The sequence below is a fragment of the Aureobasidium pullulans genome, assembly GCF_000721785.1.
Source record: "Aureobasidium pullulans EXF-150 unplaced genomic scaffold scaffold_32, whole genome shotgun sequence".
Classification (NCBI taxonomy): Eukaryota; Fungi; Ascomycota; class Dothideomycetes; order Dothideales; family Saccotheciaceae; genus Aureobasidium; species Aureobasidium pullulans.
Genome location: NW_021941052.1, coordinates 142,339 through 167,655, shown reverse-complemented (window position 1 = coordinate 167,655; position 25,317 = coordinate 142,339). Strand labels below are relative to the sequence as shown.

Sequence of the window (25,317 nt, the reverse complement as noted above, 5' to 3'; positions counted from 1 at the left end):
GAACAATCTACTCGAGTACAACGTTGTCGCATGATTTGGATTCGTCACAAATTCGCGGAGCTGCACGGAGGTGTCATATCGTCTTTCCCAGATGGCCAAAATCACGGCCATCAGGGTGTTGCCAATAACCATGTGACTTTGACCTTTCTCACCGCGACACACGGTTGATACAGGCCCGTATTACGTGTTGATCACGTTGCACCATTGAGATCACTAGGATGAACGCTGTCGACCGAGTGCGGTGAGGCAGATCGAAGCAGGACGTTGTCTTTGGCGTACTTTGGGCAGCTCCGGAGACTGCGCGAGCAGCCATGCGAGGAAAGATTTGAACGACGAAGCTCAATTATCGTTTGAGGTCTCGTCACGTCCACCGCCTTTAAGTATAAGCTGATCTCTGTCACCAATCGTGTGGTAGACATCTGATCGCGCGTTGAGACCCGAAGCTCCCAAACCTGCTTCCAAAGCAGCTTGGCTCGAACCTAGGAAGCTTGCTAGAGAGCCAAGTGTGCAATCGATTGATGATTTATCTAGGTTCGAGGGTCCGTGGCTTGTTACAAGACAGAGAGCGAATTGATGTTTGCGGGTCCTCGTTGACCCGATCACGCAACTGGATGAGACCTGAGCGCAACGCGGAAACCATCCATGTGCTTGATAATCGCGTGCCAAGCACAGATTGGTCGGCAATATTGACTACAACCTTTATGGCGAACAATGCTTGATAATTATCAAGAACCTCGACGGAGAAATTCCGTGAAAGGGTATTATGGGAGTGAAATCTTCTGCAGATATAAAGCTTGAGTGCCTGTCGAGCAACAGAAGAAGCATCAGCCCCAATCGTCTGCCATTATCCTCTGTTCAAGAGAGACATTGCTATCATGAAGTTTTGCGAGACAATATTTGCACTGGCTTTCACAGCCCCTGCCTTTTCTGCCATTTTACCTCTCCCAAACTCCTTTCCCGGACACGCGGTCGATATTGACAACAGAACCCTGGATCAGATCTACGCTGTTGCCAGAAACGAAACTGGCGAGCTCATAGTGCTTTGGGGCGGTGACGGTGGGTGTCCAGACAAATCTCTGTGCTCTTTAGGAAGGTTCGCTGACAGCAATCTTGCAGAAATCAGCCAAGGCGACCCAACTATTGCTGCCTGGAAAGCCAGATTCCCGGATGTCAAGCTGAACTTGACCGTCGATGTGTCTAAATATCACGATAGCCGTGTCAATCGACAGTATCAACGTAACGGCGATGACGGTGCTGATATCGCTGTTCTGCAGACCCTGCATGACTTTGGTAGATGGAAGCGCGAGGGCAGACTGTACCCCTACAAGCCTGCTGATTGGGACAACGTCTACTCTGCCATCAAGGACCCTGAGGGTAATTTTCTCGGAGCTTTTATTTGTAAGCAGATTCATTGACCATCGACAAAATCTATCTCTTGCTGACATCCATCTTGACCAATTTGGCGACTTGATCTATAATACTGATCTCTTGAATGAGACGGAGGTGCCCTCGATCTTTGGCGAGTTGATCAACCCTGTCTGGAAAAGTAAGCTCGCATTGACCTACCCCAATGACGATGATGCTATCACCTATCTCTTCTCCATCATCATCGAGAACTACGGTTGGGAGTGGTTCGATACATTGCTTCAGCAAAATATTCAGTGGATTCGCGGTACAGGCCAACCTGCCGACCTTATCAGCCAGACCAATACTACACGCGCCCTCTCTTTCACAACAAACCTCAACGGCGCGGAAAACCTGGCCAGCAAGACCCCCAGCGATGCCCGTGTCCTCTGGCCGCAGACCGGTGGCATCTTCACCACAACCTCCCGTCCTGAAAGTGCCAAACTCTTCATGAGTTGGCTCGTCAGCGATGAGTATCAGCAGCAATTTGTCGACACTGGTTCCTACACAGTACGCAAAGACCTCGAATCAACCTCTGGCAGTGTGTGGGACGACAAAGTGACCCCCCTTACGCAATTTGCGACCTTCATGGAGAACCGCGATCTGGTCGAGTGGTGGAGACTGCAATTTGAAACGTCGATTGGGACTGCTCAGGGCTTGAGTCCTGTGTTGTCCGAATATGGGCGTCGGACCACATTGTAAGGGCCAGGCACACTCCTCGGACACCTCTACTTGTCTTCTAAAGCCTATTGATCGTCACTGAATAATGATTCGTGATGATCAGAGATGCGACGTCTACACACCAAGTTTACACATCAAAAATTGTAAAGGGGACTGAGAAGAGAGTATGGTAATAAGGAGACTCGTTGAAAGGCAGGAATGTCATGATCCTCTAAAAGCATGTTCGCTTCCTTGGTATAAAAATCCCCTAATCCTTTCCGTATGTGTTCGCAAAACCCCCAGTCTCGCAATGCTTCATCGGAAAAAAGCATGATGATGATGAGAAACGCCCTTGTAGTGTCCCACCCCTGTGCAGTACCCCTAACACCCAAGAGAAAAGAAATAACAGAATATCCAGTCGTACAAGAAAAAATGGCTTTCCACTCTTAAATCATTGCATATCGTCCTCGGCGCGCTTGAGCTGGAAGTTGGGCTGTTCGTAGAACCATTCGGTGTTCTTGTCCCACTTGTATGCTTTGAAGTCTACACCGTAAGGCTTGGGCTCGAGGCAGTAGAGCATACCGATTGGTACATCCAAGTCTGCGACTTCCTCTCTCTTCAAGCCGCGGAAGTATGCTAGCAAAACACGAGCGACACTACGGTGACCGACGAGCAAGCAGTGGTCTTCCATGCGCTCAAGCTCGACAATCACAGGACGCAAACGGTTGATGATGTCAAGATATCCCTCACCGCCAGGACCGGGGTAGCGGTAGTGAAGCTTGTCCTTTTTGCGGAGGGCGTATTCGGCAGGGTGGGCTTCGGCGATGGAGGAGTATGTGAGACCCTCCATGATACCAGCGTTGAGTTCGTCCAACATGCGCATCTGCTTCGAGTCATACTCTTCATCGTCGAAGAATTGAGCCGTCTGAATGCTGCGCTTGAGCATGGAAGTCCATACGCAGAAGGACTTTTGTTGTAACTCATTGTTGTCGTTGGGCTGGTAGTGGGGGTTGGGCGGAGTTGTGTCACCAGGTTGAGGAGGGAAATGTGAGTGGGTGAGCTTGTGGAGTTGCTTCATGTCCCATTCCCTACGAGCGTGCTCGATGAATTTGGTGAGTGTTTTGGCGTATTGTAGGCCCTCTTTGCTGAGGTCGGAATCACCTCCAATCTTGCCTGAAACGTTGTCCATAGAAAGACCGTGGCGCGTGATCCAGATCATGCGAGGTGCGAGGTTGAAGTTGAGGAGGTAGTAATTGGCCTGGGCGGAGAGGAAGCCGCGGATTTGATGCGAGATGACCTTGCGGCCTACATCGATCATTTGGATGTATGGCATGTTGTTCTTCTCCTCGTATTCGCCTAGTGGTACGTAGGCTTTTTCGTAGATGGCGACACGCTTCTTGAAGTCCTCAAGAGCAGCGACAGGATCTTGGTCCTTGTAGTCGGGACCTGAAAGCTTCAGGCGCATGTTTGATTCAAGCAAGTTCTCGTCAACACAGCGACTCTCGAGGAAGAGGACGTTCAGCTCGGTGCCAGCTCTTTCGCGAATTCTCTTCATGATGACCTTTCTGCGCTCGAGGGTACTGTTTGTAGCGTCGAGAATACCGACCGAGCCATTGCCTTCAAGGATGTAGTCGAGGAGTTCGTCCAGCGTGTCCATGGCGCACTGCTCGCGGATCAAGGCAGCTCTCTTGTTCTGGGGGTCGAAGAAGTTGGCCGATTGATCCATGGAATCCGAGTCGGGCATTTCGGGTGTAGAGACCTTCGTCAACTCTACACCATCTGTACCGTCGTCGACGGCTTCAGGCTCATCTTCTTCGGTAGCAGGAGGGAGCTGTATGGTCGGCATCGTGAGCCTACGAGATTGGCTGTCATTGTCATGGTTTTGGTGTTGATCGCTGTTGGCTTGGATCTGTGCAGCGAGGCCCGAAGAACCGAGATGTGTTTTGGCGTCGACGATGCCGTTGAGACTGGCCAGACTCGGACGGTGCTCGGTAGGCAGGAAAGAAGCGCGATGTGCGTGACTCTTCGTCTTTTCCAGAGTATTGGGGCCTCCCGCAGCGACACGGCGTCTCTCTCCAACATTGAAGATGCGCGTGTCGTGTTGTAGCCAGTTCAAGTATCTAGCGAGCTTCTTTGTGATGTAACTCTTTCCTCGAGCAGGCAGACCGACCATGACGATGACCAACTTGGCGCCGACATCTCTCTTGGCGATTCTGCCATCGGGCGAGACCTTTGACTTTGTGAGGCCGGGGATGTCGAGGGTTGTTGGTCGGACGCGCGGGGTACTCGAGCCCGAGTTTTGCCTTATAGGCAATAGCCTTGGACTATTTGGAGCGGTGCCATCGGGAGTGTCGTTTAATGCGCCAGTACTGGTGGCACCGACGGCGGATGCTGTGCGGTTCGTGGGGGGAGGGCGGAAGGATTGGATCTCGGGGGTCTGAGAGCCTTTCTTGCTGGCGGCGTTGCCCAGGCTGCTGTTGAGGCTCGTCTTCAGGTCTTTGTGCGTGTTCTCGTCAATGCTTCGGCGCTGTTGGTCCTGCACGTTGCTCATCATCACAGACTTTGCAATGTCACTCTGTTGGCTCTGGCGACGGAGGTGGAAGGGGAGGGTGGACGAAGTTGAAGAAGCTGACAGGATTCCCGACGGTTCGCAGATGAGTGGCATGCTGAGAAAAAAGAGGGTCCAGAATTTCCGACCACACGGACGGGCCTATGACGTTCTAGCGCTCTCCTATCGCGGCGCGCTGCGACCAGACAAGGACTCGGCGAGGCCAGCTGACTAACTCCGAGAACGGCCTTGGGCTGGTGATAGGCGAAGCCTGTTTACTTTGGAATATATAAATTCGTAATTCCGTGGTAATAGGCGATGCGCGTGATCCTGAATCCTGATGGAAAGAAGAAAGTTAGCTCACGATGGGATGTCGCGATCGTGATGGATAAAAGCTGATCCAAAGTTGATGAGAAGAGCCTGAAGTTCGTGTAGCCAGGCGAGATAAATTATGACTGTGTTGGCGCGTGGTTGTGAATCATAAATAACTTGCGCGCTTGTAATAAGGTTGCGTCGCAGAACGTCTTGCAGTATTCTTTTCTTTCCACGGTTCGCCGAAAGACTTCCAGTACAAAAAGTACCAGTTCCTGGCGCGCCCCGGCTGATCACAAGCAGCTCAAGGCAGATGATTCGTATGGATGGCGTAGAATGCCCGGCTGTGTCTTTTATGCGTCTGAGTTGAGCCTGAGGGGATCTTGAAGTCAGGAGATGGCAGATGGGAATCAAGTTTATTCTTCGAGGGCAGCAGCTGACTGATGATAACGCATGCAACAAGACAGAAGAGGGCCGAATAGACCGTTGCCTTCTTTCTACTACCTATCCTATCTCAAGGCTGCCAGCTCGGAAAAAAATCAACAAGGGGGAGCCAATCGAACTGCGGATGGATGCCACGCCGACCGAAAGCTGCGTCTCGCCCACCCAAAACTTGTTGAGATGAACGACAAGAAATTACCATCGTCCTTGTCTCGCGTCAAACCATCTGCCTGCCCAGACATCGGTGTGCTCCTTACTTTCCACCTCTTTGCTGGTCAATGTTTTGGTTTGCTTGCGATCCTTGATCTCCCTCTCCGCAGGTGCAACTATCGGCACCCCCGTTCAACTCCGCCTTGCGGTCTTCGGACCCCGCCAAACGCCCGCTTGCGGCTGCATTACCTGTCAAAGCATAGCCAATATTTGCTTCCTCCCCACGTTCATGCACCGAGTAATCCGGAGCGCGCCTCAATATTCGCTGCTGTCCACCGCGCGGTGGCTGACCAGTTCTTTGTTTGCTGCTGCCAACTCACACAACAAAGGAAAGCCGATGATCAGACGTGAATCCCGGCAAGCTGGTTTTGGATTGACATCCTTGGTGGAAGCCAGTCATTCTGAGCAGGTCTGAGCCATGCTTTGGAGTGAAATATTGCAAGGTACAGTGTACGTCCGATGCCGATCTGCCATGACACAGATGGAGAAGTTGCAACGGATTTCAGGAGGATGTCCCGAAGGAGGTGACGATGGTTGCGAGGTACAAATCACGATCCCCGATGCACTCAGCTTGTAGATCAGAGCCATGAATTTCCATGCATTTAGCAATGTAAAAGTTGTTCATTAATCATAGTCCACTTTGCTTGTCCATCGCTCGACAAGTAGATGCTACTCTACAGTCTCAAAGTGAGCACCAGCAAACATATATAACTCGCGACACTCAATGCAGTCAAAACTACCACAACATTTCCACTAGTCCTAAACCTCTTCCTCCTCAGCCCATCCTCACCAACTTCAGAAAAGAACTGTCTGTTCCCCTGCATCCGTCTAAACGCGCTCACTCCCAACACGCCAGCTCCATAGATTGCGAACAAAGCCCCTATACTATAGAACTCTGCCGTGAAAATCTTCAGAACCACCAGAGCAAATGAGAATTGACCCAATGAAGTTCGTATATATGCGCCCTCAAAGGTGCGCTGGGCAGCGCGAATTTCGACCAACTCGGTATTTGTGAGGATTACTGAGCGTGCGCGGTGGAGGCGGAGATGGTAGCGGTCTGCCGCATGCCGTGTCTGTTTTGTAACAATGTTGTGATAAGTCTGACAGCCGCAGTGATGTGTTGGGCATTTCTATGGAAGCCGTGAATTTACCTCGAACATGATTGTTTGACAGGCGCCGTTGAGGTGTGGTTGAGCAGTTTGCTTTTGTTTGTGCTGCTGCAACCCGTGAGACGGCTTTTGCTGATGTGGTTTGTTGGAGTCGTACAGCAGGCTCTACCGACAGAAAGACTACATGGGTGAGCTGTTTGAGTATTAGACAATAATGCAAAATCAAAGGTCGAAGGGAAGAACGCGCTCATCATTCGTGGGTTGACTTGCGCGAGAGATAGAAGTGGTCCAAGCGCTATGGTGATCGACTCCTCTATCGACTCCTCTATCGAGCTGCAACCCTCCCTGTGTGCTAAACTTTATCACGCGCATGCTGTAGAAATGCACAATGTTATCAAAATCAGTGCACCCCTCCACTGAGAGTGTAATAGTTAGCTCCTCTCTGCGGACAACCAGAGCGATTCAAAAAAACGTTATGCAGTTTTACAGCTAGAAGTGACAGATCTTGGCGCACGGGGAGCAATGTTGCACCTTTCCTTCCAGCTTCCTCCATGACACTTGGGCCTGAGATACATAAAACCCCTGCTCGTCGTCTGCAAGGTCTGAAGCTGTCGTAATACATATGATCGATCACTATGGCCGCCACTCTACTTGATTTACCACCGGAGCTTCTCACAGCTATCGTTGATCTGGTGGTGGTCGATAGTGACCCTGGGACTACTGCAACTGACAGCATAACCAATCTCAGGCGAACCTGCAAAGTCCTTCACGACCCTTGTCACGTGCACTTCCTACGATGTCTTACTTGCTTCGACGTAGATCTTACGAATAGATCTGGCATGACAAAACTACTGGCAGTATCCAAAAGTCCTGTTCACGCGGCCGCTATCAAAGAAATCCTATTCCTCTACACAGAGCCGGACCTAGTATGGATTATGCCCCGCCTCAGAAAGGCATTCACCAACCTCGGATCTTTGAAGGACCACATTACCATTGTGATTGATCCATTTGCACAACCGAAAACGAACAAACGAGTTACAAAACACGATTCTTGGTGTCTGGTCAACGAAATAGAAGTGGTCCAAGCGCAATGGTGATTGACTTCTTGAATGCTGAGCAGTAGCTACATATCTTGGATACTGAGCAGTAGTTGACTCGACCTTGAGCTTTGAGAAACTCATGAAAGCTAGGAGCAGTAAACCCTTCCCTAGAGAAACTCTTCAATAGTGAACCTAAGAGTTGTTTTCATCATGATTCTCATCCTCATTCTCGTCGACAAGAGTGTTGCCCTCGTACTCCCCGTCTTGGGATGTCTGAGGCTGGCGGTCGTCGGACTCCTCTTCGTCATCATCATCAACTAGGATAGACGTCTTGTTCGCTCTAGTCTTTCTTGAGCGCTTCGCTGGACCCGAACTTCCGGTTTCGTCGTGGTCCTGGTCAGCAGAGACGTCGTGCGACTCTGCATCTTCAGCAGCCCTTTTGCCCTTGCCCCTGATTCCAGTTGCGGTCGTGGTCGTGGTCGTGGTCGTGGTGGGAAAGACCCCCTTGGCAGCCTCCTTGTATGCCCAACCCTTCTTCTCTTCGTCAAATCCACGAAACTCAGCACGATGTTCATCCTGAAGATGCGCCTCTACCCACGAAGCCCACTTGGTCACCAAACCTTCTTCCTTGACCTTCGTGGTCAGGGTCTTCAGAAGAGTACCAGGATGCTCCTTAACGTATGCTTTTGAGACCATCAATATATCATCCTTCAAGGCATCTCGAAGGCTGTGGACGGCAGCCTTGGCCGCAGGTCTTCTGGTGGCCTTCATGCTCTTTGTTGAAGCCTTTGTTGAAGCCAGGGACTTCGGATCGATCTCGAGATGTGCGGCGACCAGGCCCAGCAAGGTGTTCACTTTCTTCTGCTCTCTTTGGCTAGGTGGAGATAGAGTCAGCACATGTCGCAACCCTGAGATTGGGACAATACAAGGTTAGGCATCGCTACACGTACCTGGCCTGGTGGCGTTCCTCAGCCTTGGTGTCCAAGGCAATCAACTTCTTGAAGAGGACCTCCTGTTGGTGAAGGATAATGTCTTCTTTGGTGACCATGGATGCAGGAGCTCTCGGCCACAACATGGAATTGGGGACATCACCTTCTGGAAGGTTGGTGTGGTCTGGCATGACCTGATCGTGATCAGACCTGATGAGTGACTTTGGAGGGACCCGCTACGGAGTGCGTGATTGGCCTTGGGCTGGTTGGAGGTGATGCTTCAGGTCCGCTGGCTAAGGGGCGCTGATCCAAGGGCTTTACTCAGGGGTGCTTGCTCGGTGACTGTGGTAGAGCTGATGACTGTCGTAGAACCCGGTGATTGTGCTTGCAGAAGAATCCGGACTTAGGTGTTGCAGGATTCTGTTACAAACCCTGACCTTGGTGGTGGATGAACCCAATGGTCATGTACGTAGGCTTCGAGCTCGAGACAGCCCAAGGTGATGTGTCCCAGGAGTCGTAGTCTGGTCGAGGTGGCGCGATCAACCTTGCAACTTGGTTGCGGCAGGAAGCAACAAAGGAAAAAGCCATCAAGGCAGGCAGCAGGTAAAAAAATCACATGCCAAATGGACGTGGCTGCTCCTTCTACATTTGGCAGCTGCGATGGCTTGACTGTTACTGCCGTCACCGTTCATCTTTCGCTTCTCCTCCACGTTGTCATTGCGCATGCACTCTTGCAACACCTCCCAGGCACCCTCTGTGTGGTATCAGTCTGATCAGTCGCCTTCATCACCAGTATTAGCACATATTCACGTACCTGCCCACAGTGGACGTCTGCGCACCTTTGCGAGTGTGCATTGTCGCCGACTTACTCCAGTCGTCGGCGAAGAAACCGAGCGAGCAACACCTGCTAAGAAACGCAACTGCCCTCTTCAGTACATTGGTATTCTCAATTCGATTAACAGAACTTGCCTATTCCGGAATCTTCCAACCAGGTTCTCACATCGTGACAGCAAGGACGTTCTGTAAGGTCAAACATCAAGACCAGACCTACGGCATACGAATTCCTCTTCACCAAAGCCAAGGTCAGGCACACATTGCATGAGACCGAGCTTCTCAGTCTTGAGGGGACCATATATCGTGCTTCCAGGCTCGGTCAAGGTCAACAACAGGGTCCACCAGCACGCTTCGTTGCCACTACCTGACCGCCGTCATGTCTGGGCTTGCACCGCCAATCGTTACCCGCCGCCAAACCCTGAACGATTACTTCGAAGGATTTTTTGAGAAGGCAGCAGACGGCACCTTGGGTATAGCCAAAGAAATTACCGGGGCCAAGCTCGCTGAGATTGACGAGATTGAGCGTACTGTAGGAGAATCGGATGGATTCAGAGTCGGAGCTGCCTCGACACATACTCGACAAGAGCGTCACCTTGGCGAGTACAGAACCACCTGCATCTTGCATTTCATCAAAAATGGTCGTCATGGAGAGCTTAAGATCAAGAACAACCAAGGTCCAGAGAATGATCCGTTATTCTTTCCCGACGATAGAGAGGAATTCTGGAAACTGTTGAGGTTCTACTTGACCTGGATGGCCAAACAGGTCAGTCCCCGTAGCTCCACCGACACACGACCCAGACTGGCCACCATCACCAACAGAAGATGGTCCATTCTGCACTGGACCCGAGTATACATGAAATCGCCGCCAAACTTTCGATCACTCCAAGCCCACACCAATGCTGCACTTTATTTCGCTGTGGACAAGTTCGGAGTCAACGTGGACAGGCGCGAAAAGCCGTTTTTCGGGCGCCACGAACTAAGATACTTGATTGACCATGACCTTGAGAACACCAATGCCTTCGACGTAGCCGAATCCCATCATGCCGTATGGACGTTGGCCCTCGTCTGCGGTGTTCGACCTGGCGCTATCGGGTGGAGCACGCATCGCAGGAACAATTACTTGCGTTGGAAGGATATCCAAATCAGACGAAATTTGGAGTTCCCCAATCGTTTCGACATGACCGTCGAGTTCCCCTACATGAAAGGCTTCCAGGACCCAAGCGCATTGGAGAATGGTCATGACGTCGAAGGAACCTTGAGGCTAACCCTGAGAGCGCCGACAAACCCTGACAACATCTTGTTGTCGCCTACGGTCAGGATTCTAGCGATCGCTCTGAAGCGTGGAGTCTTGTCCCAGTACAATACTTTGGAAGATCTTCTCGCGGGGACACATGTCGAGGTCATGGTCTCGAAAGAGTTCCTTAATGAGCCGATGTTCCTTGCTGCAACTCCGGGTGGCAGAGCTTTGATCCCCAAGCAACCGGTCTCCGCACACTCGCTCACCGACTACTTGGGAAAGAGAGCGAAAGACGCCGGCTTTAAGTCCGGTACAATGTACGCTTTTAGACGGAAGGCAGCAACCAGCGTTGACCGTGCTGCTGGAAGAGATGCTGTCCGACAGTTCCTCCACCATGCGCCCAACTCAAAGGTGTATGAGAGTTCTTATGAACAGGTCAACTTCGACCTAGACGTGACCGCTATTGCCCTGGATGAAGTCCAGATACCTCAAGCGGTATTAAATCACAACGCTCCGATCCTTTTCAGAGCAACTCTGAAGGTCGATCACGTTGCGCTTCAGGCCAGAATAGACGCCTACGTCAATGAAAACATCGACAAGAATCTTGGTGGGCATCAAGCCACTTTGGAAGCTCGACGGCTTAAGAGATTGGCCTGGAAGGCTCTGCATGCCGAAAACCAGGCTTTCCAAAGAGAAAGGTTCACCCTCGATGAGCTGAAGGCTCGGCAAGCGGAAATGAGAGCGCCTTCGAAACTCATGGCCATGATCGAGAAGAGGGTCAAGGAGCAGAGAAATCCCAACCTGCACGATCTCGCGGACGAAGATTTGGATGAGCTCGAGGATGATGACAACGAAGAAGGAGATGAGAGATTGGATCTCGAGGAAGTCACGGACGTGCAGTTTGGCGTAGATGAAGAGGTCGAACCGATTGCCGAACCAGACGTCTCGGTCAGCACTGGGGAAGAACCAGCAGCAATAAACACGACTACTCTGGAGTTGGAGACTGACCGGTCTTTCGAGGCAGGTCAAGTCTTCGAGGTGTCGTACGATCTAGTACTGCACATGTTCCTGGAGGTTATGCTGCAGGGTGACTCGGATCAGTTTCGCAAAGGGGATCCAAGACCTTGTCCGGAGTGTCTGGCGGACGACACCATCCCGACCGCCAAGAAGCTCACGGTTTACAAGAACAAGTATGACATGCAGCGACACCTAGAGTCGAACTATCATTCACCCCTAAAGATCTGGTTGAGAAGAGTGACCATCCTCCAAGGGAAGGACGAGGAACGTCTCGCGAGGTGTGATTGTGGGCGAGCCTACGCTCACACTAACAAATTCCAAAATCACCTCGAGACGATCAAAGAGCAGGGCGTGGGCAGCGATGACCCCCATTTCGCTCAGATGACTGCAGATGGATGGTTACTCCCAGGGTTCAGGACAAGCAGAAGATCGCCCTTGAACGAGGGTCGGGTTCAGGCTGAGAGGAAAAGAGAAAGGATAGAGATGGGTCGGGCTCTGCCTCAGGTCGAGGAATTGACCGAACGCAGACCATCAACAGTCATCGAGGGAGCCTACTCCGGACCAGAGGATCCTGTGGTGACCGAGAGGATGAGCGTGTTCATGGAGCGTACAAAGCATCTACCCAGAATGACCGCCGACTCTGTCAGGGCCGAGGACAAGGCCAATGGAACAGAAGGCCTCTACGTGGAATGGGTGACCGAGGAGGAGGTTAACAGTGAGCCGAGTGAGCACGCCCAGGACGTCATGAGATATCTCCGCGACAAGCATGCAGTAAAGAAGGCTCGCAAATGAGGAACAGGATTGAAGCAGGGTCGATCCCGAGGTTTTATGAGGTCGAGAATAACATTGCTTGTGTCGCTATTCGAGCATATTGTTGCTCAACGGGTGAGCAGAGAATTGCTGAGACTTGAGTGGAATAAACGTCAAGCCTGAGGTATCTGTTTCGGCCGTACTTTGCTAGCTCAATATCACGACTGCTCCAAACACTATCCTCGAAAATTGTACATTAGCCCTCTGCTTGAATCTGACCATGATCGTGATGCGCAGGCGAACAAACACAAGGAAAAGGCTTGCGATTCACAAAAGAGGGGTACCCACCCATCGCTCGCTTAGCCGCCGGTCGCCCTAGCCCACATACACATTCAAATTCGCCGACCCTCAGTCAAAACGAAAGCGAGGCGCTTTACCACGGAAAGAAGCAAAAGATAAAGCTTTGACGATGGTCAGTACGGGCTGGAGCATTGTTAGTATTTGTGCTGAGGTTCAAACAAGTTGTGTGTACTCACGGTCGAACCCGCGACCTTGGCGTATCATATCATGAGATATTAGCACCACGCTCTAACCAACTGAGCTAACCGACCATTTGATGGAGGTTTGGTCAGCCAGTAGCAATTGTGAATCACAATTGTTTGTGGTAGAGGTGGAGGGGCGAAACCAAGCCTGTATCCAATACGATAGACCGATCTAGCCGCCCACAGTGCCGGGTCGATCGATTACGCACTTCGCAAGAGGGGGCGTGAAAGAGGCACGGCAACAATCTCTTTCGACTCAACTCTTTCCCATGGACTTACTGTAATGGCGCCACGGTCGACGGGCTGTGCCAACTGTCGGAAACGGAAGATCAAATGCGACGAAGGACGCCCGGGATGTAAAAAATGCCAGATTCACAATACCCCCTGCCCGGGGTACCGGGGTATGAAGACCGACGGACTGGAATGGCGCGACGAAACACTGGCGGTCGCAAAGCGTGTGGAAAGAGGTTGGAGGAGCGGTTCCAGCAGTAGCAGCGATTCTGACAGTGGTGCACCTGTACCACCTACCGAGCGAGTCAGAGCGTTGAGTCTCGTCGAGAAGCCTGTTGCGACCGAGTATACGGTGATACCACAGGCTATCTTCAGCGCTGCGACAAACCGTTCGCAAATGTTTGATGTCAGCATGCGGTTGTATCGGCCAACGACACTGGACGAACAGCCGAAACGTGCTCATATTTCCGACTTCTCATGTTTGCAGAAAACCATCAACTCCAAGTCATCGCCGGCTTTGCTTGCTGCTGTCGACACGATTAGTCTGTTGCAACTTGGAGTGTCTTACCAGGATCAGACTTTCTTCGAACATGCGAGGAGAAGGTATGGGCAAGCGTTGACATGCCTCGTGGTCGCACTCAACAAGCCAGATGTGCTTGGCAATAATGATGTTCTGGGAGCCATGAAATTGCTTGAGTTTTGCGAGGTAAGCTCTGATTTTCCTCGTTCCGGATCTATGTACTGACACCCCTTTAAAGCTATTCCGTCCTGTAGCACAGCAAGGAAGCTGGATCAGCCATGTGAATGGAGTAGAGAATTTCTTAGTACAGCGGGGACCAGTCCCGCTCAAAACAGAACTTGATAACATGCTTTTCTTCCATGCCAGGCATTCTTCTGTAAGTTTTCACTCTGATTGCAATCACAGATTAAGTGCTAACAGTCTCAAAGATTCTACAAGGTGTCCTCAAACGCAAAGGGATCGTATTTGCAGAGCCGAAATGGATGAAAATTACCAAAAGCACAGAGTACACAGACTCGTCACCTCGCCTTTTCGATGTTTTGGTACACATTCCAGGTCTATTTGAGCGCGCCGATAACCTCATCGCAAGCGGTGAACCGACTTACCTGAATGGGATAATCGCAGATTTGGTTACCGCCATCGGAGAGCTCCAAGAATGGGAAGCTGAATATCACGCCGCACTGAAAGAGCCAGCCATCACCAACGTTGACGTATCCAAATTCAAGAGGTTCTCACGATTGTGTGACAACAAGACCTTCCCGCTGGCCGTCGATTTTCCCGACTTCCTCACTGGATATCTGCAATCGATATACTGGCTCTACTTGTTCACCATTCAGCGCACGCTCCAAGACGTCCTTTTGAAATACCCCAACGGGAAATGCAGTATCTTAATGGGGGACCTCAACAAACAGATTCTGCAGATTGCCATTTACATGTGTCAGATGATGCCATATTTCTGCGAACCGGACGCATCGTCCATGGGTCGTTTTGCAACATTCATGCCTCTAGTGTTTGCACTCAAATACTTTGAGGCACGTGGTATGGAGGCACAGCAGGACTGGTGTCAAGATGTCACGGACGCCATGTTCAACGATGGCATCAACCCGCCCTGGAAGTTAGATTTAGAGAAGGGGCTCAAGCCAGGCGAGAAGAAGCAGATTCCTTGAGTTTGGGCGTACGGGCTGTACGTATGGGTCTTACAGTACCTAGGGTGGATTGCAATGATCAGAACGGAATCTCTAATTATTAGATTAGTTTATAGCATACAGTATGCAGGTCCAAAATGTTGATCGCGGCTGTTTACCAACTCACGTGATGGGAGACTTGCGAGTCCCTCTCGAGCCAGCCCTTGCAGTCTCACAAGAGTTTTGCCTGGCCAGAGCAAACAAATATGTTTCCCGTCGATCATCAACAGGATGGTGATATAAGGACGTCTCTAACTCCTTCTGCTTCAAATCTTTCACTTCGTCCCTTGACTTACCAGCTACGATCATGTGTACTCCCAGATCTACCTTTTTAGCCGAAGACTTCATCATCTCCTGCGGTACCGTAACTTTCGATCCGAAGTTAGAAGGCTACCTCATCATTGTACGCGTCACACCCATGCAAGGTGGTGCGATATCTCATGATTACTTTCTGCCAGAGGGGCGCAAGAGGATTGACGAAACGTTACTCGACTGTGCATTGCGTTCCACCTACGAGATCACTGGAATATCTGTCGACTCAGCTCTTCTGCCTGTTCACACAAACGCCCTACCACTTCCGGTAGAAGACATGGTACAGATCAATACAAGAATGAACGGACATGAACAAAGCGTGGAGGAATCTTCTGTCAGCCGTGTGAAGACAAGTAGGGAAGACTGGTGGCTTCGCGAAGACAACATCCTAGACTTCAATACCTCCGATGTGCACATGTCCGAAGAAGCCTCTCACGAACCCATCGCAGTAACTCAACGCATCAACTCTTCGAACCACTTGGAGCAGACATTTTGGTTCGGCGCTCAAGCAGAATCATCAAAGTATCCTTGTCCAAGTTGGGAGCAATTTCAACTGCACCAGAATGGATCTGTGGAGAGAACGTTGCCCATATGGGTAACTTGGGAGAGGGCGGTTGACAACTTGAGCCGTGAGAGTGATAAGGACGTCATGAGGTACATGGATGACTTAGTTGCAATCAACAATGTGGTGATGTAGTTGGAAATTGAGGGCCAGAAAAAGTGAATGACAGGCCTTGGTAACAGAGGAGCTGTGGCATATTTGATCATCTGTGCGATCTAAGGAAGCAACGAGCGGGCTCGGCCACTGTTCGCCCCTTCTTTGTTGATGATGAGAAACGAGACGACAGCTCTTGTTGAATGACACCATAAATGGTGAATTGAGATAGATTTAGCAACGGAAACAGCGAGAGTGAACCAATCATTCAATCAGTCTCCGTGGACGACGTGCCGTTGCTCAATACAATCGTACATTTTGATGCGTCAATCAATGCGCATCGCTGCGGCTTGAGAGTCTGTGTAACAAGATTTAGCACACGGGGAGGCCAGAATCTCTAGAGACTTCTCTGCCATGGATGGTTAAAACACATCTATAATCACACCAGCTCCGCGGAACACTTCTCTGATCGGCATGAAGGATTGGCTTGGCATGACAAGGAGCAAGCTCAAAAGTCAAGACGACTTCCTCTCCAGAGCTTCCAGTTTCCAGACCAGAATAGCCAGCAACAAACAACCATGGCCGAAGTCGATTTGAAACTTCCGGAACTGATACCGGAAATGGCAAGATACCAGACCAACCCAATGTCAATCGACACTTTCGCTTTATACTGTCTAGTTGACTGTATATCAGAGCTGCCAGCGATTCTTGAAGCGAGCAATTCGGAGATGAATGAGATAGTTGAGACATACAAACATGGACCGCAAGACGATCGCGTACAATGCAGGATCGAGACTGTGTTTGGCTCAATGAAGGAAGTGATTCAGCACCATCTCGCAACCTGCGATGAAGAGAAAGTTGACCCCCATTACTTTCTTGTGGTTGCAGATGCAGAGTGGGAAGAAAAAGGAATAATCGCCGTTAACCTGGATAGTGGCGACCCGGAAGAAGGCGGCGACGCAAGACTCAAGCCAGATCTTTTCTGGATGAAGATCGAAGAATCCGGACTTTTGCTTGTCAACTTGCAGATTGCCAATACGGATTGGTATGAAGCGAAGGAGAATTACGAAGTCGTGGAAGAGGAGCCTTGGACAGGTATGTGATGTCAAACGAATCGATGAGAGTATTGTTCATACCTGACAGGCGAAACATTCGCGGATGGCGCGCCTACGAAGAAACCAAAAACAGATTTCTACATAGGCTTCTACGCCGTGCAAGCAATCGATTCGGACGAAATAATCCAAAAAGTGCAACCAGGCCCTTTCCAGCCACCTGAGGACTATTGTTGCCGATTTGAAGGTCATCTCGAGCGACGTGGCGACCTTGTAGAACAGGCTACAAGTCTCCATAGACAACGGTGTCTAGTGAATCCGTATCTGCAGAAGGATATGATGTTTGTTGCTGAGTCTGAGGATTACGCGGAAAAGGGGCTGTTGATGTGTCACATCCCCAAGGGAGAAACGAAGAGGGTGGCTTGTGTGATACACACTCTCGTGCCAGAGTTCTGTATGATCGCACACGGAAGCAAGAAGTGGTCTGATCTTTGATGACTGACAAAATTGCTCGGCTTGTTGGTGTCGTTGACGAACCATGTCTCACCATAGCAATTTGCGCCTCAAGCGCTCGGTAACAACTGTATAATATCCAAGACATGTTGCTTGCGCCATTGTCGTCTCGTTGAGTTTACAGTCATCCTTCTTGTTTCTACAAGAATCTCGCACGGAGTAGTGGAAGGGCGGCTTGGGTATGTTCTTTGCCTTCCATGATGACTCTCTCTTCGCCACTGAACGAAGGAGCTTCAGCATCAGTCGATGCTCCCCATATGCTCTCTAGACGGCAATGCTCCAACTCGAGCCCCCATCTTACGAACACCTGGAGCAGGGTCTCCATACACGTAGTCTCGTACTCCTCGGGTGAATATTCGTGGATTGGTTTAGAACTGATGATTGTCAAGCTGTGCATTCCGAGGCTGTTTGCACGAGTATAGAAGAAGAAATTGGGCAGTTCGAATGTCATGAACTCGCCTCCTTGTATCTCGATCTTCTGGGGCACTAAAGTTCTCGCCCACGGCTTGAGCTGAATCCAGTGGTCATGACTAAGTCCGTTGACTCTCAAGCTAGCCTGTGCGTAGTGGTATGACATGAAACCTGCGGACCGATAGTCAATTATAAGTACAGGAACGACCTATCCGTCGAGATCCTTGAAGTCTTTGTGCTGCCCATCAAAGAGTCTGTACCTTTAACGTTCGCTTACATGTAAAACGATTCTGACGGTCACGGTACACGTGCGATAGAATACTTCAGATGTACGAGAGGAGATGATTGATGTGCTACTTATGGGGCCGATGTGCTTATAAGATGATGGCCTGTGTGCCTTGACCTTGACTGCAATCTGCAGGCCGGTCAAGCTCGATCGTGATGTGGGCTGGATGAAGAAAAGGAAATGGCTTGAGAAGTTGAATCTCAAGAGGAGCTTGGTGCAATTCTGCTTTGTCGTTGAGGACTAAGCAAGCTCGAGCTCATGAGTTAGATAAGAAAGAAAAACAAAAAAACAAATGTGATAAGAAATCGGGCAAAAGGAGAAAGATCGCAGACCTCGAGCTTCACGAAGGTCAGGGTCTGTTGAGGCTAGATTCAGATCTGAGCTCAGAAACCAAAGCGTGTAGCCAGCTCTTCATCGGCCTTGGGCATACGGGCTTCCAAGGCTTTGTTGACGGTCGGAAGCAGCCAGTCTGGAAACTCAGGATCATCACGCATAGTCACGAGCTTCAAGGTCGTCAGGCCCGGGGCACTCGTCTCAAGTCTCTTGATGGTGGCCAGCTTTGTAGAGTCGAGCTTGGACAGGTCCAAGGTCGTGATTGGGACGTCGTCGTCAGTTTCGGGATCCTCCACAGCCTTGGCCTTGGACGCAGCCTTGGCCTTGAGCGCAGCCTTGGCCTTGCGCGAAGTGCTCTTTGCCATAGTCGGGCGTTTGGCCTTGACCGTGAGCTCCGTGGTATTGCTGTCCTCGGCGTCAGTTCCATCAGCATCAACATCATCCATGATGAATGGGGCCTTTCTCGATGGCTCCCTCTTTTTAGCACTGCCGCGAACCTTCTTTTTTATGGGTTCCCTAACCTCATTGACCTTCTTGGGGTTGGTCTTCTTGGCCGGGTTGACAGACTCGGATGGTTTGGGTTTTTCATCTTCGACTTCCTCGAGCTTCATTTTCTTGACGATCTTGGCTCTACGCATGGCAGGTAGAGTTGAACCTTGCTCCTCCTGTTTTGTCCAGGGGTTGTTCCTGAGCTTTCCGTCGGTCATGACTGCTGACCACAGAGCTTCAGCATCCAGATCATCACCCCAAACTTCTCTCAGCGACGGCAGGATCCTGTTGATGAAGAACTTGCCGGTCAAGGCATTGTCTATGCTCTCGCTACTCTGTGTAGTATCGACATGAATGGTCTCGGTCACTGGATATTCCCCGGAAATTCTGTCCTTTTGCATGACCGTGGCCACGATCGATCTGTGACTCTCCGGCCAAAGCTTGGCTGCTTCTGCGTCGGGCATCTTCGTCAATTCCTCATTGGTCGGATCTGCACGACGAACATGGGATGCTTTGGTAACTAGAAGCTCGGGCCACATAGCCGTAGCGATGTCTTTGCCCAGCAGAAATGTGTTGATCGGAGGGCTGGGGAGATCGCCAAACTGCTTCACAGGAATAACACCAGGCGACCAGACCTTGAATGCAGCCAGGGCTCTAGCTGCCTCATCCATGGCTTGTTGGCCGTGCTTGACATATACGACGGTCAGGGCATGAGCTGCAGTGAGCTCGCGATCCTTGTAAACAGCAATGGCGCCAGTCACAATCCATCTGGCGCGGCTCAGTCTAAAAGTCTCCTTGATCTCCAGACTACTCTGGTGAAAGGCTGTGAGCACCAGATGGCTTAGGTGATCGTTGATCTCCTTGGCAGTCAGGGTCTTACAAGACATTTGAAGCTGGGACAGAAGCTTGCGCTGGTCTCTAGTCATTGCGGGTGATCCGGCGAAGGCCAGGGTCGCTTGCGCGGTAAAATCTCCTTGCGCAACACCTAGACGGTCATGGAAGTTGTCCGACCATCCTTTGGCGACCTTGGTCTTCTCGTCGGCCACGGTCGACCTGTAAGTGGCCACAAGTTGACCATGATCTTCAGACTGATTGGGGTCACCGGGCTGAAGAAGGTCGTGATCTTCAAGTGGCTCGGTCTTGAGCTTCTTGGGCAGATGCTCCTCGTGGAAGGAGCTCTGAAATTCGCGGCGACGCTTCAACGACTGAGCGCTAGTTTGAGCAGGAGTAGCCGCGAGATCAATCTCGAGTTGGTCTTCATGATCAATTGCAGTATCAGTAGGCTCGACATTGATAGCCAAAGCAGAGTCTTGAGCTGAAGGCCGAGGGGTAGGTTCTTGGGCCTTGAAGGGAGCTGGGGCTTGATCTTGACTCAAAGGGAGAGCAGGTACTTGAATCCCAGTACGAGGAGAAGTCTGATCTCGAGGTCCGGGCGGACGAACCTGACCTTGAGTCGGAGGAGAAGCAGTGGTTTGTGTTGGAGGTGGACGTTGGCGTGAAAGACCTTGACCTTGAGTGGGTACGAGGGCAGGCGGCTGAGGAGGAAGAGCTGATTCCTTACGCTTGGCTTTCTCTACCTGGTCCTCGTTGCCATCCATGGGTAGACCGTCTTTGGGGATGCGGAACTCTGCAGGAATGTAGTCACCATCGTAGACAAATTGACCTTGAGCTTGAGCTTTTACGAGCTCAAGCTTCTTGAGATGAGTTTGACGCGTAGCGGCCCACTCTTGAGCCTCAGCAATGCTGTGAGCCCGGGTCAAAACTTCGAGTACCCTCTGCTTGAAAACTTCTACATCTTTTTCATTGTGACCAAAGAGAGCCATTCGCAGGTCGGGTGAATGCTTCTTACGGCCAGAGATGAGGTTTTCCCATTGGTCGTGGACCTTGTTCGCCCAGGTCAGGGGTCCCGACCCGTTTGTGAAATAAGTTGCAGGGTATTTGTTGCCGAGGTAGACGGCACGGTCCTTGACCTTGATTTTGTTCACCTCGAAGGCCGTTCCCCTGGGACTGGTCATGGCCATCAAGGCGGTCAAGTCCTCCACCAACATTATCTTGATCTCTGGATCCATGGCTCTGGTATAATTCTTGGGTACTGAAGAGACGAATCCATCGTTTGTTTTCTTGCTGGTGGCGGGCATTGGAAGCAAGGGATATGGTAGCTCGAACTCGTCGGTACGTAGGGTCAAGCATTCTCGTTTGGCAGAGGGAAGGGTCTGACCTTTGGGTTTGTTGGTATCAGACTTCTTCGCACCAGACTTCTTCGCACCAGACTTCTTCGCACCAGACTTCTTCGCACCAGACTTCTTCGGCTTAGGCTTCTTGTCTTGAGCTTCATCGCCATTGTTGTCGAGGTCAACGACCGATCCAGCTCCAGAATCGCCGATTTCGGAGACTTGATCCTCTGCTCCAGTGCTCTCAGGTTCAGGTTCAGGTTCTAGGACAGCTTCTATGACAGGATGAGTCTTGCAAGCTTTGGCAAGAGATAACTCGAAGCCGGGCAGCTTCTGTGAAGCGCCATGTTCGGTCAGAGCTTTCTCAAGATCCTTGCCTCGGATGTATTGGGCCTCGGGATCACCATAGCCGAGGCGCTTGAGCAGTCGAAGTGCTTCATGCTTTCCAAGAACGACGGAGAGCAATTCAGACCAGTCCTCATGGTCGGACGCCATCTCCCGGCTTGCGTTGATCAACAAGTATGGAGTGTAGTACCGAAAATGGCCTTCATCTTCTTGCTTGTCAAGGTCACGGAAAGCAAAGTCCTGTGGAACATTGAACTCGAGACTCTTGATTTCATCGTAATCTTGGTCATCAAGCCATCTGGCGTCACGGCCAAAGGGGCAGCCTTCGCGAGGATGAAAACGTTCGGTGGCTGAATTGAAATCCTCGGGCGGATTAGCAATGAGGACAGCCAACATCTCCTGACCTGAGCAGGAAGTGTCAGGGAGGTGGGTGAAGATCATGTCATCAGCCCAGCTGCCTTCGGGGTTGAACGGGTCATCTTCGTCGTTCTCTGGGTCAGGGTCATGGTCATGCCCGGGCTCTGGGCATGTGAAGTCTTGGTCGAAGATTTCGAACGTGTGCGCCCAGAAACCCAGATCTCCTTCCTTGTCGAGGTTGGCTTCTAGCAACAGTGCTGGCGTGTAGAATCGGAGCTTGTGCTTGACCTTGGAGATCATGGAAGTGGTGGGCACATCGAGTCCATTGTGTTGAATGAATGCGATCTCGTTGCCTGTGAAACACGGGTGCTCCGGTTGAGTGTCGGAGTTTGGTTGGGGGTCAGACGTGGAAGCCGATCTCGCCATCTTGAGGGAGCGAATTTCTGGCATCATGTCAGCTGAGCTCGATGGAAATGATGGTCAGGGTTGGTGGAAAGGTACCAGAAATTTTTCAGAAGGGACACCTAGAGAATTGTTGATTCTATAGGCGCCTGACCGTCAGTTGCTAGGAGATCAAGGCTGGCAGACGTGCCACGTATGAGAGAGTGAAGGGCGGGTAGTGAAGGAAGAAAGTGGAGGATGGTGGTGGAAGGTGGTAGTGGAGGAAGGAACGGGTCGGGATGGGATGAATCGAGTGAGGTGTAAAATGTCGGAAGTGAATGACAGTATGGGTGATGTGCACAGGTGCCGCTCGATTCGTCTCGTGTGCGCACAGCAGTGCCCGGTCGTCTACGCTTTGCAGCTTCTGTGCGCAATGTGTATAGCAGTAAAACGTACCAGAATAGGTGTAAAATATGTTGTAAATAGGTAGTGTGGGTTGTATGGAGGAGTGGGATGTTGTGGTGGAGTGGGAGGTGATGTGCGAGGAAGAGTGCAAGAGAGAGAGTGGCTGAGATGTGGTTGGCGTCGTCACTTAATTTCAGAAGTGACGGTGGATGGGGTGGAATTTGAGACTGATTACGGACTACAGATTTCCTACTCTGTGCCTCGCTTCGGCTGTCAAGGATCTTCAACTATAGAGGGAAGCTGAAGCTTGACCTTGACCCTGGTGAAAGTGAGGATGCTTGAGAAGGGTTGACCAGGAGGCAGGCTTGAGCCGTGGTCATGGGATGACCTTGTTCTAGGTCTGACCGTACTCTTCTTGACCCTTGTCTCTTGTATTGTGTGACCATGCTCTTTCTTTTTCTGAGTGAGGGGCGTTGTCTGAGGCGGATCAGGAGGAAGGTCGAATAGGTGGCTGAAGGATTGATCTGGAGAGAGGAGAACTTTGCGGTCAGCGACAGCAGTAGAGGGGTCGAGGCGAGCCGGAGACCGAGGTTGGTGGTGGTCAGACGGTAGATTTGGCATGCGCGAGCCTGGTGTTTGTGATGGGCGCGTGGCATGGAAAGGAGCATGCATAAGTTCTGACCGTGACGCATGTCGTGGAGAGGATAGGTAGAGACTGGGCTCGGAGGTGGTGCAGGGAGTAGTAGAACTGAGTTTGACCGTCGCGTGTATCAGGGAAGGGTGCGGCGGTTGGCGAGATTGAGCCTGAGCTGGGAGAGGAAGAGGGAGGGTCTGGAAGGTGCGGGACTGAGATGACTAGGGGAGGAGATTAGCGACCATGAGATTGACGGGCAGGGACACGGTTTGAGCGAGTCGAGGTGTTGAACGACGACAGCGTTGATGCGTGCTTGAGTATGACAATATGACAATACTCGAGGGCAGGAACGAAGAATTGTTGATTGAGATTTGGCATTGTTGAGGGTGACTCTCAAGTTCAGGGACGTGTCGCAATCATGGAGAAGAAGGTCGCCGAGATTAATGGACGTGTTTTTGTTGTTTGTGATGCATGAGCGCAATGTTTCTACGGGTCGATGGTGTTTGCGCAAAGAGATGCATGAGTTTCTGTGGCGTCGAGGTCTAGAGATTGATGTTGTTGGTTGATGACGATGATGGAAGAAGTTGTTGATGACAAAAGTGAAGATGACGGTCGAGGTCAGGGTCAGTGTTTGATGTGTTGACCGTGTTTTGAAGTTTGCGATTATTGGTGTTTTTCGGACCTGTTTTTTCAATTCAAGAATTGTTCTTTGTATGGTTTATTTACGGGTTCGCTTGGTTTGTTGTTTGGTCAATCTACGGGATGGTTGTTTTTGGTTTTTACTTTTGTCATGGTTGGTGCTTGTTTTTGTTCATGGTCAGTCTTGTTTTTCATAGTCAGACTATTTCTCTCAACTCTTGTTTCGGTCAAGATTAACGGTAGATGGTTTGTTCTCGGGTTTGGTTAGTTTGTCGGTCAATACAAGGGAATTGGTTTTTGTTTTTGGTCCATCTATTTACAAGTATTTTTTTCTCATCAATTCATCTCCAATTTTGGTCAATTCTAGGGAATCCTTGGTCAATTCTCGAGTCACGGTCATGGACTTGTTCTTCTTCTTGGTTCAGTCTCTTTTTCTTGATTCAGTCTCTATTTTCCTTCTATCCGGCTCACTCCAAAAGAACGGAACCAAAAGTAAAAACCTCGAGACTCGCTATCGCTCATCTCGAAGGTTTTTTACTTTTTTCGTTCCAGCTCTTGTTGGAGTGAACCTCCTAGAAGTAAAAAGGTCGCGGGTTCGACCCCCGTACTGACCATCATTTTCTTCTTTTGCATTATTGGGCTATATATCACTATCTCAAACTTATCATGCAGTAGATTTTCCTTTTGCTAAGGGTACAAGCGCACCTTCCGTTTTTGTACGCAACCTCGGCGTATCACATCATGAGATATTAGCACCACGCTCTAACCAACTGAGCTAACCGACCATTTGATGGGAGTCTGACCGGCCTGCTTACGCAGGCCAGACATATCCTGTCATCATAATACGACACAAGAACGCTCGAAGACTCAGAGACTATACATTGAGAGCTCCGATCTATCACTCTCACTGGACAAATTATGGTTTCTCAAAAAGTTCGTGCATTTTCACAGTGGGATTCCCGTCATCACTTGCATCTGGAGCTAAGCACGACGTTTGGATAGGAGAACCTTATACGGCTGAGTCAAACTCCTGTAAAAGGCCTTCTCTCGGCCGTATGCACTGCTTCTGGAACTGCTTGTCAAAAGGCATGATTTCGGCCGAGATACGGTATTTGTCCAGTGAGAGACACATTTAGTTTCACTCTCTCTGGACAAGCTGTACTGTTGAATAAGATCGTGCCTTTTGATGGCACTTTTGAGAGTCTCACGCTCATTGGGAGGAGTAACACGTTTCTGCTACTGTTTGTGTCCTGGGCCTTGGAGACTGCGCCCCTGAGCCCCTGGCCTTATGAGGATGTGCTGTCACGCATGACCTCCAGCTTCGTCGTGCTGGTGCGATAGCTGGCTGACATTGACTCGAGCCGAG

General features: G+C 50.7%; 12 protein-coding genes across 12 annotated transcripts; 7 read left to right on the top strand and 5 right to left on the bottom strand.

Moving 5' to 3' along the window:
• The first annotated feature begins 504 nt into the window (after positions 1-504).
• M438DRAFT_145907 (periplasmic binding protein-like II) lies at positions 505-2,311 on the top strand. Its single transcript, XM_029898934.1, has 2 exons — positions 505-1,398; positions 1,454-2,311. The coding sequence occupies exons 1-2, from the start codon at positions 876-878 to the stop codon at positions 2,104-2,106; spliced, it is 1,176 nt and encodes a 391-aa protein (XP_029755710.1). The 5' UTR covers positions 505-875; the 3' UTR covers positions 2,107-2,311.
• A 204-nt stretch (positions 2,312-2,515) lies between these two features.
• M438DRAFT_378160 (bifunctional 6-phosphofructo-2-kinase/fructose-2,6-bisphosphate 2-phosphatase) lies at positions 2,516-4,237 on the bottom strand (the record flags this gene model as incomplete). Its single annotated transcript, XM_029908784.1, has 2 exons — positions 2,516-3,823; positions 4,127-4,237. The coding sequence occupies 2 exons, from the start codon at positions 4,235-4,237 to the stop codon at positions 2,516-2,518; spliced, it is 1,419 nt and encodes a 472-aa protein (XP_029755709.1).
• An 816-nt stretch (positions 4,238-5,053) lies between these two features.
• M438DRAFT_145885 (uncharacterized protein) lies at positions 5,054-6,180 on the top strand. Its single transcript, XM_029898933.1, has one exon. It carries the CDS (start codon positions 5,378-5,380, stop codon positions 5,924-5,926), a length of 549 nt encoding a protein of 182 aa, XP_029755708.1. The 5' UTR covers positions 5,054-5,377; the 3' UTR covers positions 5,927-6,180.
• An 11-nt stretch (positions 6,181-6,191) lies between these two features.
• M438DRAFT_306118 (uncharacterized protein) lies at positions 6,192-6,903 on the bottom strand. The gene is made up of 2 exons (XM_029902251.1): positions 6,727-6,903; positions 6,192-6,648 (listed from the first exon to the last, which is right to left on the bottom strand). The coding sequence occupies exons 1-2, from the start codon at positions 6,733-6,735 to the stop codon at positions 6,250-6,252; spliced, it is 408 nt and encodes a 135-aa protein (XP_029755707.1). The 5' UTR covers positions 6,736-6,903; the 3' UTR covers positions 6,192-6,249.
• Positions 6,904-7,272: 369 nt separating this feature from the next.
• M438DRAFT_409449 (uncharacterized protein) lies at positions 7,273-7,781 on the top strand (the record flags this gene model as incomplete). Its single annotated transcript, XM_029910019.1, has 1 exon — positions 7,273-7,781. The coding sequence occupies exon 1, from the start codon at positions 7,320-7,322 to the stop codon at positions 7,779-7,781; it is 462 nt and encodes a 153-aa protein (XP_029755706.1). The 5' UTR covers positions 7,273-7,319.
• Positions 7,782-7,916: 135 nt separating this feature from the next.
• On the bottom strand, positions 7,917-8,844 carry M438DRAFT_339724 (uncharacterized protein; the record flags this gene model as incomplete). The annotated part of the gene is made up of 2 exons (XM_029904250.1): positions 7,917-8,598; positions 8,675-8,844. 2 exons carry the CDS (start codon positions 8,842-8,844, stop codon positions 7,917-7,919), a joined length of 852 nt encoding a protein of 283 aa, XP_029755705.1.
• A 751-nt stretch (positions 8,845-9,595) lies between these two features.
• Positions 9,596-12,675, top strand: M438DRAFT_409447 (uncharacterized protein). The gene has a single exon (XM_029910018.1). The coding sequence runs from the start codon at positions 9,864-9,866 to the stop codon at positions 12,531-12,533; it is 2,670 nt and encodes an 889-aa protein (XP_029755704.1). The 5' UTR covers positions 9,596-9,863; the 3' UTR covers positions 12,534-12,675.
• A 541-nt stretch (positions 12,676-13,216) lies between these two features.
• Positions 13,217-15,111, top strand: M438DRAFT_400506 (uncharacterized protein). The gene is made up of 3 exons (XM_029909473.1): positions 13,217-13,970; positions 14,023-14,160; positions 14,213-15,111. The coding sequence occupies exons 1-3, from the start codon at positions 13,317-13,319 to the stop codon at positions 14,948-14,950; spliced, it is 1,530 nt and encodes a 509-aa protein (XP_029755703.1). The 5' UTR covers positions 13,217-13,316; the 3' UTR covers positions 14,951-15,111.
• A 2-nt stretch (positions 15,112-15,113) lies between these two features.
• On the top strand, positions 15,114-15,977 carry M438DRAFT_387737 (uncharacterized protein; the record flags this gene model as incomplete). The annotated part of the gene is made up of 1 exon (XM_029909003.1): positions 15,114-15,977. Exon 1 carries the CDS (start codon positions 15,276-15,278, stop codon positions 15,975-15,977), a length of 702 nt encoding a protein of 233 aa, XP_029755702.1. The 5' UTR covers positions 15,114-15,275.
• Positions 15,978-16,492: 515 nt separating this feature from the next.
• M438DRAFT_328040 (uncharacterized protein) lies at positions 16,493-17,600 on the top strand. The gene is made up of 2 exons (XM_029903191.1): positions 16,493-17,030; positions 17,079-17,600. The coding sequence occupies exons 1-2, from the start codon at positions 16,514-16,516 to the stop codon at positions 17,480-17,482; spliced, it is 921 nt and encodes a 306-aa protein (XP_029755701.1). The 5' UTR covers positions 16,493-16,513; the 3' UTR covers positions 17,483-17,600.
• A 39-nt stretch (positions 17,601-17,639) lies between these two features.
• On the bottom strand, positions 17,640-18,077 carry M438DRAFT_339719 (uncharacterized protein; the record flags this gene model as incomplete). The annotated part of the gene is made up of 1 exon (XM_029904249.1): positions 17,640-18,077. One exon carries the CDS (start codon positions 18,075-18,077, stop codon positions 17,640-17,642), a length of 438 nt encoding a protein of 145 aa, XP_029755700.1.
• A 56-nt stretch (positions 18,078-18,133) lies between these two features.
• Positions 18,134-22,342, bottom strand: M438DRAFT_387734 (uncharacterized protein; the record flags this gene model as incomplete). The annotated part of the gene is made up of 1 exon (XM_029909002.1): positions 18,134-22,342. One exon carries the CDS (start codon positions 22,340-22,342, stop codon positions 18,581-18,583), a length of 3,762 nt encoding a protein of 1,253 aa, XP_029755699.1. The 3' UTR covers positions 18,134-18,580.
• Between the last annotated feature and the right edge of the window lie 2,975 nt (positions 22,343-25,317).